Source organism: Plectropomus leopardus, chromosome 15 (assembly GCF_026936395.1).
Source record: "Plectropomus leopardus strain MGB_pleo_1.0 chromosome 15, ASM2693639v1, whole genome shotgun sequence".
NCBI lineage: Eukaryota > Metazoa > Chordata > Actinopteri > Perciformes > Serranidae > Plectropomus > Plectropomus leopardus.
Window position 1 is genome coordinate 11,619,685 of NC_142190.1, and position 17,946 is coordinate 11,637,630.

At 35.5% G+C, this 17,946-nt stretch overlaps 1 protein-coding gene across 1 annotated transcript in view; it reads left to right on the forward strand.

Moving 5' to 3' along the window:
- LOC121952231 (uncharacterized) overlaps positions 1–17,946 on the forward strand; it is a 42,231-nt gene that overhangs the window by 9,705 nt on the left and 14,580 nt on the right. The window contains exons 2-5 of the mRNA XM_042498774.2: positions 5,527–5,679; positions 8,950–9,057; positions 15,674–15,893; positions 16,922–17,152. Coding sequence (XP_042354708.1) covers positions 5,527–5,679; positions 8,950–9,057; positions 15,674–15,893; positions 16,922–17,152 — 712 coding nt within the window. The remainder of the gene's footprint in view (positions 1–5,526; positions 5,680–8,949; positions 9,058–15,673; positions 15,894–16,921; positions 17,153–17,946) is intronic.

A 17,946-nucleotide genomic window follows, 5' to 3' on the forward strand; every position in this document is an offset into this window, starting at 1 on the left:
AATTTATTAAGCTTACACAGATACAAAACAGAGAAAAGAACCTGTAAACAGAAAGCATTTGGCGTTTTTGAGCTTTGAAATTTGAGGTGAAATAAGTAACAAACATCAATTAATCGATTTATTTAAAAGAAAACACCAAACGTGACCTAGTTCCAGCCTATTGATTTTGATTTGTTGATTTTTTTTTGTTTGATATCACTGTAAACTAAATATATTTGAGTTTTGATTGTTGGTCAAACAAAACAAGACATTTGAAGAAATCAACTCGGCTCTGGGAAATTGTGAATTTTTTAAAACAATTTTCCAAAATATCCAAATGATTAATTTTCTGTCAATCAAGTATTGGTTTTCAGCACTTGATTGTATTTAATTTTAATTTTTGTCTAATCAAGCCTTTTGAAAGCTAGTAATTGGATCCCCAGATAATAACATCTTTGTTAAAACTTGTATTTGCTTTTGTTTGTGCAGAATTAAGAGCAACGCCGACCCTTTTCTTCTGATTACTGAGGGAAAACTGTGAGATGAATAATCTTAATCAACAGTGCCTCACTTAATTTGAGCGTCAACAATAAGCTGCTGCTGTTGTGAAGTGTGATAGTTCATTTAGAGCTTGTTAAAGGACACATTATAAATCCACATGCAGCCAAGTTCTCAAAATTTACAATTCTGATCTGTTCCCTTGTTGTTTTCCTCCGTCGCACCTGAACAACAAAATAACCAGTTGCAGGAGAAAATACAACATTAGGTTTCAAAACATCCATCGCTTTTAAGCCACATGAAATGGCGGTATAAACTGAAAAAATGAAAATGGAGGTTTAGTCACTGAACACTCCCACTACCTCCTGTGCAGATGAAGCAAGTCATACTGCTGTTACAGTATCTGTCAAAATACTTCTAAACGCTCATTTAATAACAAAAGACTCAATCAGAGTCTGTGAAGTAGAAGAGCTGGATTTTATTTTACTGGAAAGGAAGCTGCGCCATTGTCAGCTTAGGGGAAAATAGCTATTGCAATTTTTGTCACGATTGTCAGTCAGATAAATGGAAGAAGAAACACAAACACACTTCATAGGAAACCAGTGAAGCATTTTTATGAAGTTTAATTTAATGCTTGTTGATCTTTCAGTTATTTCAGTGTTGTTTCATAAGTGATTTTCAGTGATAATTCAGTTATTTACATTGAACAGTTTTGATGTGATAATGGATTTTATCAATCTGTCTGTTAAAAAAAAATAAGCTGCCTTTAACTGATTAAATTACTAAAAATTATTTATTAAGAAAGCATCACGTTTTTACCTTCAGACATATTATGCATTTGAGTTTTCAGGCAGAACAAGAAACATGAAGATATCATGTTGGACTTTTGCAACGTTTGAGGGACATTTTTCTGTTGTTTATTGATTAAATGATAAAAGAAAAAATCAAACAAACATCAACTGACATTTAAAATAATTGATATGTGCAGCCTTTACCTTTGAACTTCTACAGCAGCTGCTTAAAGCATTTTTAATTTCCCAAATCTGAGCCCAATACATCACCATGATAAAACACTGAGCAGCAGACAAGTTGTTTTGGCCAAGTTAGTGTTGTTAATGCTCAACACTGTTTCAAAAGAAGACCAAAGGAGGAAGCATCAACATTTACCACAGGTAGTGATAAGACTTTATTGATACCAGTGCCATATTGATTCTGCTTATTGATCTGACCTCAATTGAGTCTTTTATTTATTGATGATCACTTTTCTGTGTGGGAAAACGGTAGGCGTACCTGAGTTTTAAGTGTCAACGCAGCAGTGTTATGATCGCAGCAGAGTATGAACATAGTGTAGATATAATGAGAAAATGTTTGTACAGCTTTCATTTTCATTACATTTTCTTTATAAATAAATACAAAAAATCAGCTTAGCCTGCCCGCATGGCAATAATATTATTCTAAAAGGATATTTACCCTTTGCCACAGACGTATTTGGGAAGCGGTGATCTTTGTGCGGAGAGTGTCAAAAAAATGGCATTTCTGGAATTTGTTCCCATTTTACTTAGAAAGATGTGTCGGCATATTGCTGGTGTGTTTCCACTCATAAAATACATTACAAGCAGCACTGTTGTATTTTCTTTGTGAAATGAAGCCACCAGCGAAGATGCGTGAGTTTGATATCATTGATTGGCAATGAGCAACTGTCAAAAAACATGTTGACTTCACTAAAAGGAATTGATAAGCTCAGAGGGATACAACTGGATCAGACAATTTGGAACCAGTTCTCAAGTGAAACCAGTTCTTGATACGTTTACGTCATTGGGTGAATGTTAGTCGTCACCAACATACATTTATTATTTAATAAACCTTTATTTATCCATCTGCAAAAGTGCTCTTTTTACATGAATATACATGAAATGAGTTTGACATGCAGAAAAATAAAGGATTATAAATGATAAAAAAGGGCCAAGATGTTAAAACAGTCACATTTAGCTGGGGCTAAATGTGACTGTTATTTCATTAGGAAGGTACAGTATCCCTGATGGTCTTATTCCAAGCAATAATGAAATAATGAAAGACCCTCTGTTGAGCTCTGACCTGAGAGGAAAGGTCACATGACTTTCTGCAACAATGTGCACATTACATTTGACCTTATAATTACAACATAATGGAGATACATAATCATTCCACATTTTGCTAAGATTCAGACTATAAAATGTTTAAATCCTGTGAGATTAGATCTCCCCAGATTGGCAGGAAATGACTCAAAAAAGCAACAAATTTACAAGTTGGATCCTCTCCAATACATCACAGATACTGAATGATTAACTACAGCTGATGGTTTTATGACAGAATCATGTGGCCTTCATACTGTGTGCAGCTGGGTGAAAGCAAAAATTTAACTGCAGAATCATGCCTGTTAATTTAGCCTTTAATTATTGATGTGTTTGTTTATTTATTTATCTAACACACAAGGGTGCACAGACATTTCAAATCAGTTTAACAGGAAGTGTGATCACTGTGTTATAGTGTGATGACAACAGGAAGTCAGCAGCTCTATTGCAGAGTCAGCTGTTTTATGTTTTGTGCTCATATTCAGAAATTAAACAGATGTTACCTGGAAAAGAATCTTGACACATACAGATGATCAAGACCATACAGGTTTATACATGTCTTTATTTTCAGGGTTTTTTCCATTATAAAGTTGCTGATCATTGGCAGTGAAACTCTAGTAGTCATTTTGTAAGAGCAGGCATCTCTGCATTTGGAATAAAAAGCTGCAACACATTTTTCAGCTCCAGTGATATCTGAACATGTTTTGAGTCACTATCAGGGGCTGCAGATATGCCTCTGCCATGCTAAACAGTCAGAGGAGTTAATTTTTAACATTACCTCACCAAGTTGTTTAATATATTACAATATCCTGCTCTGAGTGCTGTTTATACATCTTAATATACTGCAAGATGGTGCAACTTTATCGTCAGAGGTGTTGATGCCAGAGGTGGTTTCTGCAGAATTTATGGCTTGAACACACCCGAGAAAAAGTAGGGAGGACACAGCTGGCTCCGTGTATTTAGATTTTAATGAAGTAACTTTAATCTCTGAGGTATTTCTGCCTCTCAATGCATGAAAATATTAAATTGTAGATGAGGCTGACTTATAAAATATGTGGGAATAAGGCTTTAAAAATGGGCTTAAACTTAAACTCAAATCTTCTTTGTGGATGTCAGTCTGTCGGTCTGACAGTTCAACACTTTGACTTTTCTCAATATTTGATCAATATCCATGACATTTGGTCTAAATGTTTATTACTCACAACATCCTAAATACCAACAGGTCAAAATGTCCACTTGTTCAACGATTAATGAGATCATAGCTCTAAAATTAGTGACCAAATGTCTTGTCATGCTTAGTGGCCCTAGGAGATTATTGCTAACATCAACATGCTTCCATGCTAATTTACACTAACATCCTGGCAGTGTGTCATCCTTTAGTGCGTTGCAATTTTAATAAAGTTAAACAATGAATTTGGTACTGTACAAAGAACTATGTATTAGGGGTTGACAGATTATCAGCCCAGCCGATTATTTGGGCAGATATTTGGCAATTTGACGATTATCTTAAAAAGTGTATAGAGGGTCAGCATGGGAGTAACTTTTACTTTGTAAACCTTTTTTTTTTTAAATTTTCACTTGACTTCATAAAAAAGTTGCTGGGAACATGCTGTATATGATGTTGAACGTTTCAGTTTTGATGTAACATTTAAACAAAGTTTTGTGTTAAAGTTTGCTATATTCCAAATTATAAATATTGACGGAAAGATATTCATTGTTAAAGGAAATGCATATCGGCTCCAAATATCAGTTATTCGTCTCATTAACAACTAATAATCGGTGTTGGACCAGAAAAAACAATATCCGTCGACCCCTATTATAGATGCAAATATAAAGAAAAAAAAGAAAAAACAGGCAGAGGACAGAGTCTCTGCAGATAAATGCATCGCCACACACTTCTAGTGGGTCATAAGTGATGATTGAGGGGAGTTACTTTTCTATGAGTCTATACTTTGTTTTGTCTAGGGGGGAAATCCTGCATAGTTTACCTAACTGACATAAAAACAAAAGTAAAGTAAAAAAAAAAAAAACTAAAGTGATAGTGTGTACTTACAAAATACTCATAATGAAAAAAATACCCTTCATAATGAAAAAAAGCTAATACTGACATTAGTAAAAACTAAACATGAACTAAACATGAAAAAAAATTAATAAATAAAAGCTACACTAAAATGAGCAAACCTTTCTTTTAATTAACTGAATTGCATTCAGAAATGAACGCCGAAAAAGAAAATTCAAAACTATAATAACAATGTTGTGAAGTTTTCTCAGTGTCGCAGCAGTTTGCTGAATTTGGCAAGGAACACTAAAGTCTGATGTTATCTTTCCAACATTTGAGGTGTGAGACATTTCTGAACTAGCAGTGACCGTTCATGTTCTTCTTTGTCTCTAGAGCCGCAGTGTTTAGGTCTTGAATTTGTGCAAAAAGGTTAACCTTAAAGGCTGCTAACAACAGAAACATTAAATAGACTATTGTTTCGATGTTTTATATTATTTTATTGTTGTAAAATACTGTAAGTATTGTAAAAGTACTGTAGATTTAACAGTATGTTGTTATGGCTCAGTTTGTCGCTGTGGTTTTGAATGAGATTTTCTTACATATATAAATGATTTTCTTACATATATAAAATGTGTAGCTTGTTTTGGTTTTGTGTTAAGCCTACAGCTCTAGGTCTGAAAAAATATTAGCTTCCTCATCTCTGTCTTATTTCCTTTTTTCAGTCTGATGTTACTTTATCAGGAAGCTCAGATTTTACTCAACCGTAGTATGTTAATTCTGTCTCCGTAGAATGATAATAGACCAGATATTAACTCCCAGAAACCACTGTCAGAGCTTATTAAATGCCAAACATTAACCATGGAAATGCCATGGGTGCCTGAAGAGCCACACAGGGGCCATTAACTCTTCCTCATCAGCACTGTCTTGTCTTTCTGTCAGTGGTTGGGTGCCCCCTCCTGCCAGCGAGGCAGCTACGCCTTCTATAAGTCGGTGAGCAGCAGAGCTCAACCCGAGGGGCCCGTCCAGATATGGAAACTCGGGGAGTTTTACTTTATCCGCTGTGGACCCCAGGATCCTGTGTGCATCGCAGAGGTGAGATTACCTGCTCAAATGTGAGATTAAAGATGCCATAATCAGTATTTTTTTATAATAACAGTGCTTATGTGACTGTATAATGCAGCAGTTTTATAGCTTTCAACTCATTGTTTTGGTTGTCTGACCTGCAGCTGTTTAGGTTCATGCAAACCGCTCTCAGCAGTGTTGTTTTGGGATGTATATAGTATGTAAAAACTCACTCTACACTACGTGCTCAACAGCAAACAGCAGACGGACACAGCCGGTAAACACAGTGGAGCATTTAACAGCTAAGGGAACAAATATTTTCCTCTGGAGTTGGTGGAGACCAAAAACAGAGCTAAAAGAGAGTAAATATTGGACTTACATTCATCTGCTTGACATAAATACGACTCCAAATGAATTATAATGTTGCTTCAAGTTTAGCTGGTTATGTAAATGGGCAACTGTTGCTGATAAAATAACCATGTCGACTTTATAAAGTAATTATATTTCAGATGTTTTGTTCACAGCTTGTTTCAGCTGCCCACTATTACCAAAAGAAGTCTTGTGCCATTTAGGCTCCCAAAAACTGCATGTATTTATAAAAAACTGCAGCAGTGGATTATATTTTTGTAGAGTCCCAACCTTTGTTTAAAAGTCTGGTAACTGGGTGAAGGGTGATTAAAAGAGACAATTTCAACATTTTGAATTGTGACTGCACAGTCACATTGTGGGAGAAAAGATCTTAGTGTACCCTTAAAATGCTACAACCTCCAAATTAAGTCTGCCAGCACCTAAGAGATGAAGCTCTTTTTTTTCATTCAGGTTTTAGAGCTGAAACATTAGATGAGTAATCAGTTATTGTCTATTAAACACATCTTTTTTTTCTTCGAAACATTACCTGGTTCCAGCCTCTCAAATGTGAGTGTTTTTTCCTTTTTTGTCATATATGATCACAAGTCAAATATTTTTGGGTTTGAGGGTAAAAGGTAACATTCGGTACCCAGTGTTGCCAAGCACATGCTCCAGCTGTGTCAGCTCCTTTAAAAAATTAGATACTTTCTGCGTTTCTGTTGTTCATCAGATTGCTCTGAAAGTAGTTGCAAAAATATTGTTGGTTACTGTCACTGTGGTGTGCACTCCGCCCTCAAGTTCTGTTAGATGGATTTATAAAAGTTTTTTTTAAAGCTTATTATTTTTTGGCTTTTTGCCTTTACTGGGGACAGGACAGCTTAAGCGTGAAAGAGGGAGAGAGAGGGCATGACATGAAACAAAGGGCCGAGGCCAAAATCGAACCCGCGGTCGCTGCTGTACATGGGCCGCCCGCTCTCCCAACTGTTGAATGATATATTTTTTTTATAGCTTTCAGAAATTGAAACTTAAAAAAAAAAAAGTTTTTTATTAATGACTTGATGTTTTTATTATAACTCTTAAAGGTACTTAAAGTAATCTTTACTATTGCACTCTCATGGAGTTGTGGTACTGAAAAAGGTCAAATTAAAACAAGTAGGAGGCAGAGATATCCTGACATGTAGACCCTGTTAGCTCCAGAAACGCTGGATACTACACTCCCCATAATGCAACTCTATATCCCCTTTGGTTAGACCCTCCCTGACTGAGCGGCAGCATCTTTTTGATTTCTAAAATGCTCAGTTCAAAGAAAACAATTAACCTGTTTCTCAAACCTGAGTAGTACCATCCATGACACTTCAGCTGATCATGTTGCATAAAATTGTTGCAGTGCCCCTTTAACTGTGACTGTGACTAACCCAGACTAAGTTTACAAACTGAACCCTAAATGGGTCACACTGCTGCTCTCCTGTCCGCTCGCACGAACTATAGAAGACTAATAGTATGTTTTATTGAGACTACATCCCACGGCAAGGCTAAATTTAGTCAATTTAGGTCGCACGCCGAAGAAACGTTAATGAGATTGTATTGAGGTTGATAGTTTTGTATTGACATTGAATGATTGTAACAGAGCATGGGACGTTTTCAGGTTACTGCGTTAGTTGAAATGACAAAACAATGAGGTAAAACAAGCTGCTAAATGAGTCAGAGAAACTCAACACATGTAATTTGTCCCGTAATTATAATTATAATAATTATGAAGATAATGATAGTCATGATAACAATACTAGTAGTAATAATAATAATAGTAGTAATGTCAAACATCTTAAATTCATACATAAATGCATAAATTTATGTAACACAAAGTGCTTTGCATAAAAATGACTTATTGAAAGAAAAAATTGACATTTCTGAAAAAATAATGATAAAAGTCCCAAAGTAAGTTTCAAGAAGATACTGACATTTAAAAAAATAATGGACAGGATATAATAATTGCAGATAAGAAACACTTTAAGGACAAAATACCTGCTAAATTAATTACGTGCTGCTGTCAACATTTAGCTCCAGGCACTGCTGTGTCTCAGTGCAGCCTCAACAACCATATCAAACCTTAATACTTTTGCAGTACTAATTGAAATAGTAATAATTGTACATAAATTGTAAAGAACACTCATTTTTCATTGAATGTCTTTACAGACCTTTAGGCATAGTTTCCTATAATAATAACTGTGTGAGTTTTAATTTTGTTAAAAAACAATCATTTATTATAAAGCAGCAATTTATTTTAAGAAAGGTACATCAGGACAAAAGCAGTTTCATTCCTCCTGCCATTTACAGATTTGTTTATTCCAAAGAGTAAGTACTTTGTACATATTGGGAGAGATAAAGTGGGCGCACAAGAGCAATGCAAAATATGTAATATTCAAGGCTGCTTGAAAGATTTGTTTGGTTCTGACACATTCAGGCAATTGACAGATAAAATCAACAGTTTTGACAGTAGTGTAGTTGTTTGTTTAAGAAAAATGTCAAATATAAAACAGTTCCAGCTGTTTCACCCCATTAATGTCATTATGCACTGAATGTATTTGGGTTTTAGACTCTTGGTCTTACAAAACAAAATATTTTATGTCACCCTGGGCTCTGAAAACTGGTATTGGTGTTTTTCAACAACACAAGTTTTTCTAAAAAAAAAAAAATAAAAAAAAATTTTAAAGCATTTTTTTTATGCATCTACTAATAAATATTGTACATGTTTGAGCTAATTCAGCAGTGTTTATCAGCCTGAAGGTTTCAGGATGTTCTCACTCCACAGAAGAATGTTTTAAAAGCAATTCAAAAATGGTTTCTCTAACCTAATTAAATGTTTAAACTCCAGACATAGTTATTAGTTGCCAGAGGTTTCCAGACATCTGTATTTACATTATGTTACTTTTTCTTCTTCCTCTTCATGTGCAGGTGACCTTACTGTGGGAGGACCAGACACGGCGCCACCTGCTGGCCAGCGCCAGACTCTACTTCCTGCCTGAGGACACGCCAAAGGGCCGGACCAGTGAGCATGGAGAGGTGGGTCAAAGGTCACTGACGTCTGGCTTTTCTTCCGGACATAAAATACAGAGGACATGTCCGTCTGCACATGTGATGATTTTTTAGTTTCTTGTTTATTCCTTCACTTATTCATATAAATAATTTGGTAGCACAGTGTTTATATAATCTCATTTATTTTTGTTTAGCATAAATTAAAGATGGCGTCTGGTACAATTTTTCTTCAACTACACCAAAAATAGAACACTCAAAACAAAAACTTCCATGTAAGGCCAAATCCACCGCAGGATATGACATGCTGAAAAATAAAATAAAAGATGATGAAGTCACTGATAATAATGTAGCACGTGTTTCTTATCAAAACTGAAAGTTACACATATACTGTCAGTTATTTGGTACACCTAAAACCAGTGCAGTCTATACAACAGTGCTTCTAATAATCCTCCTTTATGAAAGATAGAAATTTAAATGTTTCTTCAACTCTAGAATCATTTTTGGAGGATGTGATTTGTGTTTGGTTTGTTTGTTTATATCAGTGAGGGTGGGCTAAATAACAGAAATATCTCTTTGTTTTGCTTGTGAAATTTCCCCTGGGGGTCAAAGTCTCATCTTTTCTCATCTAAACTTACAGTATAATAACACAGCATAATTTATTTTTTGATTATATTTTCTTTTATTAATCAGCAGAGTTATTAGATAAATGTAATGGAGTAAAAAGTTCAATATTTACCTCAGAAATACTGTGTAGTAGAAGTATGAAGTAGCATCATACTTTCTGCCACCAAAACAGAAGAAAAGTATATATAAGAAATCTAAATAACTAGAAAACTACCAACATTATGAGCACTTTGTATTTTACACAACATGAAGCATAAAAAAAAACAGTGATGTCCCTCTTTAATTCCTGTGGACTCGTAATGGGAGTGAACGTCTCCCTGATATAATCTGGAGAATGGTTTAAGAAGATCTATTAATAACCTCGTCACAGCAACACCATCTCCTTTTTTTATCCAAACATCTTTGGCCAAGAACTTTAACAGGCTCAGTCAAAGTCTCTTCTCATTGACCAAAGTGTCTTGACTTGACTATTTCCTCATGCAAAATATGTCTACGTAATAACAATGCATCAGCTCTCTGTGGTCTGATATTATTCAGTGATCTGCTTCATTTAAAATCAGTTAAATTACTTTAAAAACAAGAAAAATAAACAGTGATTCACATGAATAGAGTAAGAAGTATCAGATTTGGATGCGTCTGCTGCTGCTGCTGGGTGTTTTTGATTAACACAGTTCACATGCAGGCTGCAGCTCGGCCTTCACATGAAAAATCCCCTCTGGGAATGAGGCTAATGTATTACCCAAATGTAAATCCTTGATAATGACTCGTCTGAAACCAAATTTTCCACATTTTGAACTTTGATATTCCGCTGTTGTAGTCTCTATAAGGAGGTTTAAATTTTCCTAGTGGAAAAATGAGCCCTCTGAAAGTTATTTTCACAGGAATCATTCTCCAGTTTCTTTCATGTGAGGAATGTATTTGTTTATAATTTGTGTTATGAACTGTTCAAGCCATCTCTTTTATCTTTAAAGATCTGTAGGTCCAATCAATTTTAATTACTTACAGCATGCATGCATTTATCAACATCATTTTTAAGAGGAGCAAAACCTTTGATCTGTAATATAATATGTGGCTGAAAAACATATATTTAGACTTTTGTATGGATTCAACAAACAGCATAGTAAGTTTTAATTCATGACCTTTCGAAGTGTTAGTGGGCAGATTTTGTTGTGGTTGCACAGAGCTAGGCGAGCGATTTTGTCTTATTTCCAGTCTTTATGTTAAGCTATGCTAACTGGCTTCTGAATAGGTGCTGCAATTTATGATTGTTTCCATTTTAGAGCAATCTGTTGAATGTTGAATTCTTGACTAATCTATGAGTTGTTTGGTCTAGAAAATGTACTATATTAAACCATATTTAAATATTCTCATTTAATTTTTTAGAGGATTGGATTATCTTTTTCTTTAAGAATCACTCACACTGATTAATCAAATATCAAATTAGCTGGCTATTTAATTTTGTAGTTTAATTTCTGCACCACTTGAGCACAACTCAAGTCTAAACTTGATGTCAGATTTATTAAGGCGTGCACATTAAATACACAGGCAGACATTAAATATATGTCTTGTTTGCCTCATTTCAAGTGCTTCAATAAACAAATCAGTTATCTCTTATGCTCAAAGAAAATGAGAAAAAGTTGAAGAGGCATGAAGTTCAATTTGTGGAAGAAATTGTTCTTATGTCACATCTGTAAAATTGGATATTATTAAACAGGTGGCAAAAACTGCTCTCTAATAACATTAATTAAGCATTCCTTGCTGTCACAATGGTTTTTAATTAAGGCTTTGATTGCAAAAAACGTGTCGAAATCAAGGGTAATGCAGCCTGCGAGAGAACTGAGAATGCTTTTTACCTGCCTTTCATGCATAAGGTGCCTAATATCACACAACTGTTGTGTCTTTCTGTAGTGTATGTGTATGTGCTGTCAGCTCAAAGAAGCAGTAAGATAAACCCTTTATTATCCTAAAGGGAAGCAACATGATTATTAAGGCACCTCTGTCTCAATAACAAAATGCAATCATTTTTAACTGATAGATGAAGCCGGCAATGTTACTCATTCCATGTTTGCGAAGGGCTCCACTGAGATTACCGTTGTGACTCTTACGTCAAAGTAATTTTACGCCAATTTTACATGTTGGTTAAAGCCTAATAACATTTTTGTAAGGAGGCACATGTCTAAAAGGGTCGGCAAAATCAAAGTTAGAATATTTAATCTTAAAAATGTTTATTCATTATGTTTATGCAGAGATACGAGTAAAAACTCCTCTGCCCTTCGTGGTGTTGATGAGCTCACACCTGGCTGCTGCAGGATTAGGAATGTGAGGAGCTCCCACCTGGCTGCGGCCTAGAGGAGCTGTAGTTTTTTTGGGGGGGTTGGGCTCTCTGTCGTCTCTGCCTCAAGGACTGAACAGGATCACAGCCGACAAACTGGAATAGGCGGAGACGTCAGAGCAGCTCCAGCTCGGCAATAGACCGCAGACTTGAGCTGCAGTTAATTTGGTTTACATCAAGTGCCAGTAAAAAAGATCTGATGCATGCAGAGCTATTTTGAAGACAAATTTGGAACTCAAAGCTTGTTTTTATCCATTAATAGGAGGCCTGTATTTAAGGAAAGATTATTAAAAAAGACTAACATTGTCAGCTCAATAAAAACTTCAGAGATTAAATGAGTTGTGAAAAATCACTGGCAAACATTTTAATGAGGGTTGATCGATATTGTTTTTTCAGGGCTGATAGTGATATAGATTGTTATTAGTTAATGAGGCGGATAACAAATATTTGGAACCGGTATGCATTTACAATAAAAATAAAAATCTTTCTTTCAATACTTAGAATTTGGAATATAACAAACTCCAACACAAATGTTTAATCAAAAAACTGAAACTTCAACATCATATACAGCAAGTTCCCGTTAACTTTGTCTTTTAATAAAGTCAATAAAGTTAAATTAAAAAGAATAAATAAAAATAGCTCCCTAAGGCTGCAAGTAAAAGTTCCTCCAATACTGATGCTTTCTTTGCACTTTTTAATAGATTACTTTTATTGGTGGTCATTAAAATAAAATGCAGATACAGAAATTTGGCAAAATTGGCCAGGATGATAATTTCTGACCCCTAATTTTAACTCTTTAGGCCAGTGGTTCTCCAAAATATTAGTCTTGCCAAATGCCACCACGCCCACTTCAGTTTCAATTTGGCTGCATGAATTATTCTCCTTTTAATCCAAACTTCTCGCATTTGGAGCCATAATTACGGTGTTTTTGAATCATTTACTTTACTTTAATTTACTATCTTGCCATTAAAATGTAGCTACTATCACAAATGTGCATGCTACGTTGATGAACATGACAGTGTAGCAGGCTGATAATGAAACAAAATTGTTATTGGAGTGACGAAACTAATTTTGGATTTAAATTTCAGGGACTGATGAAATTGATGTTTAGTTTCTGCTCCTTGTTTGGGAAATGCCCTAAAAATACATATTACATGAGACCAAAACATGCATTTTTCAGCTAAGCTACTTTTCATTCATTTTAGCAGCAAATACTTGGCGTGGTTCTTACGTAGATAAGGGAGGACCAATACAGTTGGATTGTTTAGATCCTTAATCCTCAGCAAATATCCCTCACTGTCTTGTTTTGGTTTATACTAGAGCTCAGATTACATTTTAAACCAAACAAGACAAAATGCAAATGGAGACGCGGAAACACCCAGCAGAGGAGAAAACCAGCTACTGCCAATTATTTACAGTTTATATAATTATTTACAATGTACTTGTACTGTGCAATAAAAGTAAAAGTACTCAGAATGGCCCCAGCCTGTATTATATTATTAAATTTTTATTGCTGGTGTAATAATATGTAAACTGTACTTTAATGTTGTAGTTGTTTGACATGGAGCTTATTAATGCTTGTTAGTTTAATTTATAATTAATATATGATGTGTACATGTTAATTATAATAACAGACAGACTCCATATGTCTACGTTAAGTCATGAAGCATGAATGAGACATCATAAAATGACAAGAAATAAAAATTGGTAATGACAAGGAAAATTAATACAATTTATATTTATAGAAAAGCAAGTCAGGTGGATCTTTATCCCCCAAAGTTTTTTTGTGTTTGTTCTTTAAATAGTATGTATTGACATAATTACTGTAAAGCAAATACTCAGTGAGATTTTATAAATAAATAAAAAAATTCACTGTCCCAGCTTTTAAAAAGGTGTTTAGATATTTCCATTTTCCATTTAAAAGTTAGATTTAACTTTATTGTCATTGAACAAGTACAGTGAAATTGGGTTTCTATCCTTGCCAGTGCAAAGAGCACAAAAAGCATGATTACAAAAAAAAGATAAATAAAATAAATAATAAATAAATGTATAAAAGAATGTAAAAGTATATAAAACAAAACATTGCACATTTGCCCACGTTATATTGCACATTACACTGGTGGCTGATACGATTATATTACCCATAGAGCAATTTTTTTTTAAATGGTGGCAAGAATTACTCCTCAAGTTTTAGTTCAAGCTCCTTCTTCTCGGTCAGTTTTCAGACATGTAGCTGTTTACTTTTTAACACAAAACCTTTTTGAGGAGGTTCAGCCTTATCTCTCTCATGCTGCAGGTTCTTCTTGTATTCTCACGTAAATTCCAAGACATCACCAGCAAACTAGTCAACACTTTTTTTTCTTTTTAGATAGTTGGCACATGTTCACTTCTGTTTGTTCTCCTTCACATTCTTAAATATGAATAAGTGTGAGGTGATAGTTAAACAGGTAGAGCATGGGAGAAGCAGAGTCGTGCTTATTAAAGTTTAAGTGCCTTCAAGGACATTAAATAAAGTAAAAATACAACATAAGATAACTGGGCACAGTATTCAAAAGTTCCATTTACCTTACATTTAACTGTTAAATGCATTAATTCTAAGTTAAACCACTTAACACGTGTATGGATTGTCTTTTTGTTATATTTGCTTTCAAGCCAAAATCAAATTTTCTCCTCTCCCCAGTTAAAAATCCATCGTGTCAGTTGGCGTTGTTATTTTCTGGTCTTTTCTCCTTCCTCATGCTTTGCAGAGATTTGTGAAAACAATCCGTTTCATTCATGCAGTGTTATAAATTCTATTACCGATGAGATACTCTGACAAATATCCAAATTAGATTTTCAGACAAACTTCACAGAGAAACAATCCAAACCCTCAGAACCTCATCATGCTATCATAATCACCATTCAGAGGGGGTACTATAAATAAAATGAATTCATAACTAGTAATGGAAATTCTATAGGAACTTTTGTTAAGTTAATGCACTAATCATTTAAATCATGTTTGGTTTCCTTGCGAGAAAGTTCTGTCTTTAAAAGTCTGAATTTATCTCTTAGTAGTTTAGCAGCATCTCTGTGGTTTTGAGTTTTGAGTTTCACTGCTGAGTTCCCGTTTGTACTTTCACATACTTTCGGCCTTGCTTTGCTGTTTACTGATCACTTTAAGTTGTATTGGAGCTGTGTAAACTTTCTGCTGCAGGTGACAGACTCTTTCTGTGGTTTGTCACCAGCACACCTGTAACTCGTCATCAAGGTAAATAACTTTGCCTTGATGTTGCAGCCAAACCTGCGACCGCTGCGGTGCAGACCCAGCCTCTGTACATGGGGCACCTGCTCTATCCACTGAGCCACCGATGCCCCATTATTGTTCATTTCTAATCAAAAATGTGCCGCAAGATTCTCTTTTCAGCACTAAGCAGTGTGTGCAGGTCCTCCTTTCAGGGCAGCCTGTCAACATCTTTCTTATCTCCTCTGTATTATAGAGGCTGAACAATATAGTGATAATGTTTGGAGAGATTTTAATGCAAAAATCAGGCTGAAAGTTTAAAAGTGAGGAGGACATTTCTCACTCCCACCAGTACCTGTGGAGCGTGTCATGCTGACTTAGAGTTTATTCCGTCTTAACAAAAAATGTAAAGCCAGATCAAATAACTGGAAGTCTTGTAATGGAATAAACCTCTTTGTGTGTTTCAGGATGAGGTTCTGGCTGTGTCCAGAAAGATGGTGGTGCGGGTTGAGGACCTGGCACGATGGGCATGTGCAGAGCCGGCAGGTTGGAGTAGCAGCCTGAAGCTGCTGCCCAGCGGGACCAACGGCCTCCATAAACCCCTACAGAGCAGCGACAGTAACAGCATCAGTAACAGTGACAGCAACAGTGACAAGAGCAGCGAACCTGTCAAAGTCAAAACTGAAAGTAAGAAACATTGACACACAATCATCATGAATGAAACACACCCTGAGACACCAAATTGATTGGCTAAATGAAAAAATACAAACATGTTTTGTCCTAGCATGTGCTATTCTTACAGTTTACAGAAAAGCACAGAAATACTGTTTTTAATCAATAATTATTTCTGATAGATTCTATTTTGGTACTAGTCTACCATCTAATAAAACACACTTCCTGCAGATGTTTCACAATAAAAGCCATCAAGTTTCTTGTGAGCCAGAAATGATTATATTTGGACGAGGGGGTGGATCTGACTGAGAATCTGAGGGCACTATTGTCAGGGTGCTGTGGTAGTAACTTGTTAATCACAAGGTAGCCACGCCCCAAAGTACACCTTGCTTTTTTATCTATTTTACTCTAATTGGGACCATAATTTAAAAAAGGACATCATGCTGTGTTGAAGACTTAACACCAGCAATTGCGATTCTAAACGCATTAAGAAAATGTTTACTGAGGTACACCCTGTTCTCACTCCCAGTTTGTCGAATACTTCCTCTTTGTCAGTCGACCGTGGACACACTGGGCGACAGCTGTTTGTGATGCCGCTGACAGAAACGACATCAGACTGGCTCTCCATGACATGAACTTAACTGTGTTAAAAGCTCATTATTCCAATTATATTATTAATAAACATATTAATGATATACGCGGGTGAAAAGCTCTGTCTATAAATTTGCTTTCAGACCAACAGAGCAAATATTTGCTGATTTAGTGATCATTTGTGAAGAATGCAATTAATATTAATAAGTGGATAACCTGCATCATTGCACTGACAGTATGTGCTCTCACAATAAGCTGCTGCTACAACATTAAGTAACCTAGTTGAGGATAACACTAAAATTAACTCTGTGACAAAGATCAGGCCTTTTGTCTTCTTCATAAATGTGTTTCCAATTTTCTCCATCTGCAGATTCTCTACTGATCAGCTGAATGAATTTATTTACCATAGAAGTACATTCGATTCATATCTGTCTGATGTCTTTTCCTTTTAGACAACTTTTCGGACCATCAGAGCATCAAAGTGCTCAGCTACCCGCAGTACTGCCGCTTTCGCTCCCTGCAGAGACGCATCCAGGATGGAGCGAGGGGGCCGGGGCTGCAGGACCCCCACCTGCTGGCCCTGGGAGGCGTCAAAGTGCTCCCCAACACCCGACTGATGTACTGCAGGGACACCTTCAACCACCCAACGCTGGAGACCAGCGCCAGCTTCGCTTGGCAGTTCAGTGAGTTATTCAGTTTTTTCATTGGGTGGGGGGACACCAGAGCATTACCCCCACTGGATTATTGAAGCAGGTACTCGGTAATAATAAAAATTTTTTTTTTTTTACATAACTCATAAGTAAGTAGATGCACAAGCGATAAAAAAATAAAAAGAAGTCTGCTTCTTTATTTGCTACCAATATTGAGATCCTGGATCAGCTTGTTCCCAGTTGTTCTGTGTATTATGTAGTTTGGTGTTATTTATTTTAACAAAACTTTTATTAAGGATTATTTTTAAATAAACAATCCAAATGTTAGGATGTTTTGTAAGGATTGGGGTGGCAATTTGCAAAGGAAAGACTAAAAGTCTGAAAAGTTTCATACTTCAAGGTCAGGAGGTCAGGTATAACTTGTAGAATAAATGTTCTTTATTGTGTAAGTTGGCCATTACATAATAACTGCTCCTGTGTTTAAAAACAAAACATAAACAATAGTATATTGACAAATATATATTTATAATCATTTTTTTATTTGTTGTTTATTTTGCCTACGCACTAGAATTTTTGTACTGAATGGCTCAGATGATATGACACATGTCACATTTTTTAAGGTGTCTATAGTTAACAATGAGTTGGTAGTGTGCGAGTGTATGGGAACAGATTTTGTATCTTAAAAAGTTGAATCATCTTTAATTCCAAAATAAGCTCAGCTGGTCACTCCGTGCTGACTTAATTGACGCCTGCAGCTCTCTGAAATAACTCTGGAGCTCCAAATAATCCCTTTGAATCAAATGACTGAATGAATAAAATATTTTTAT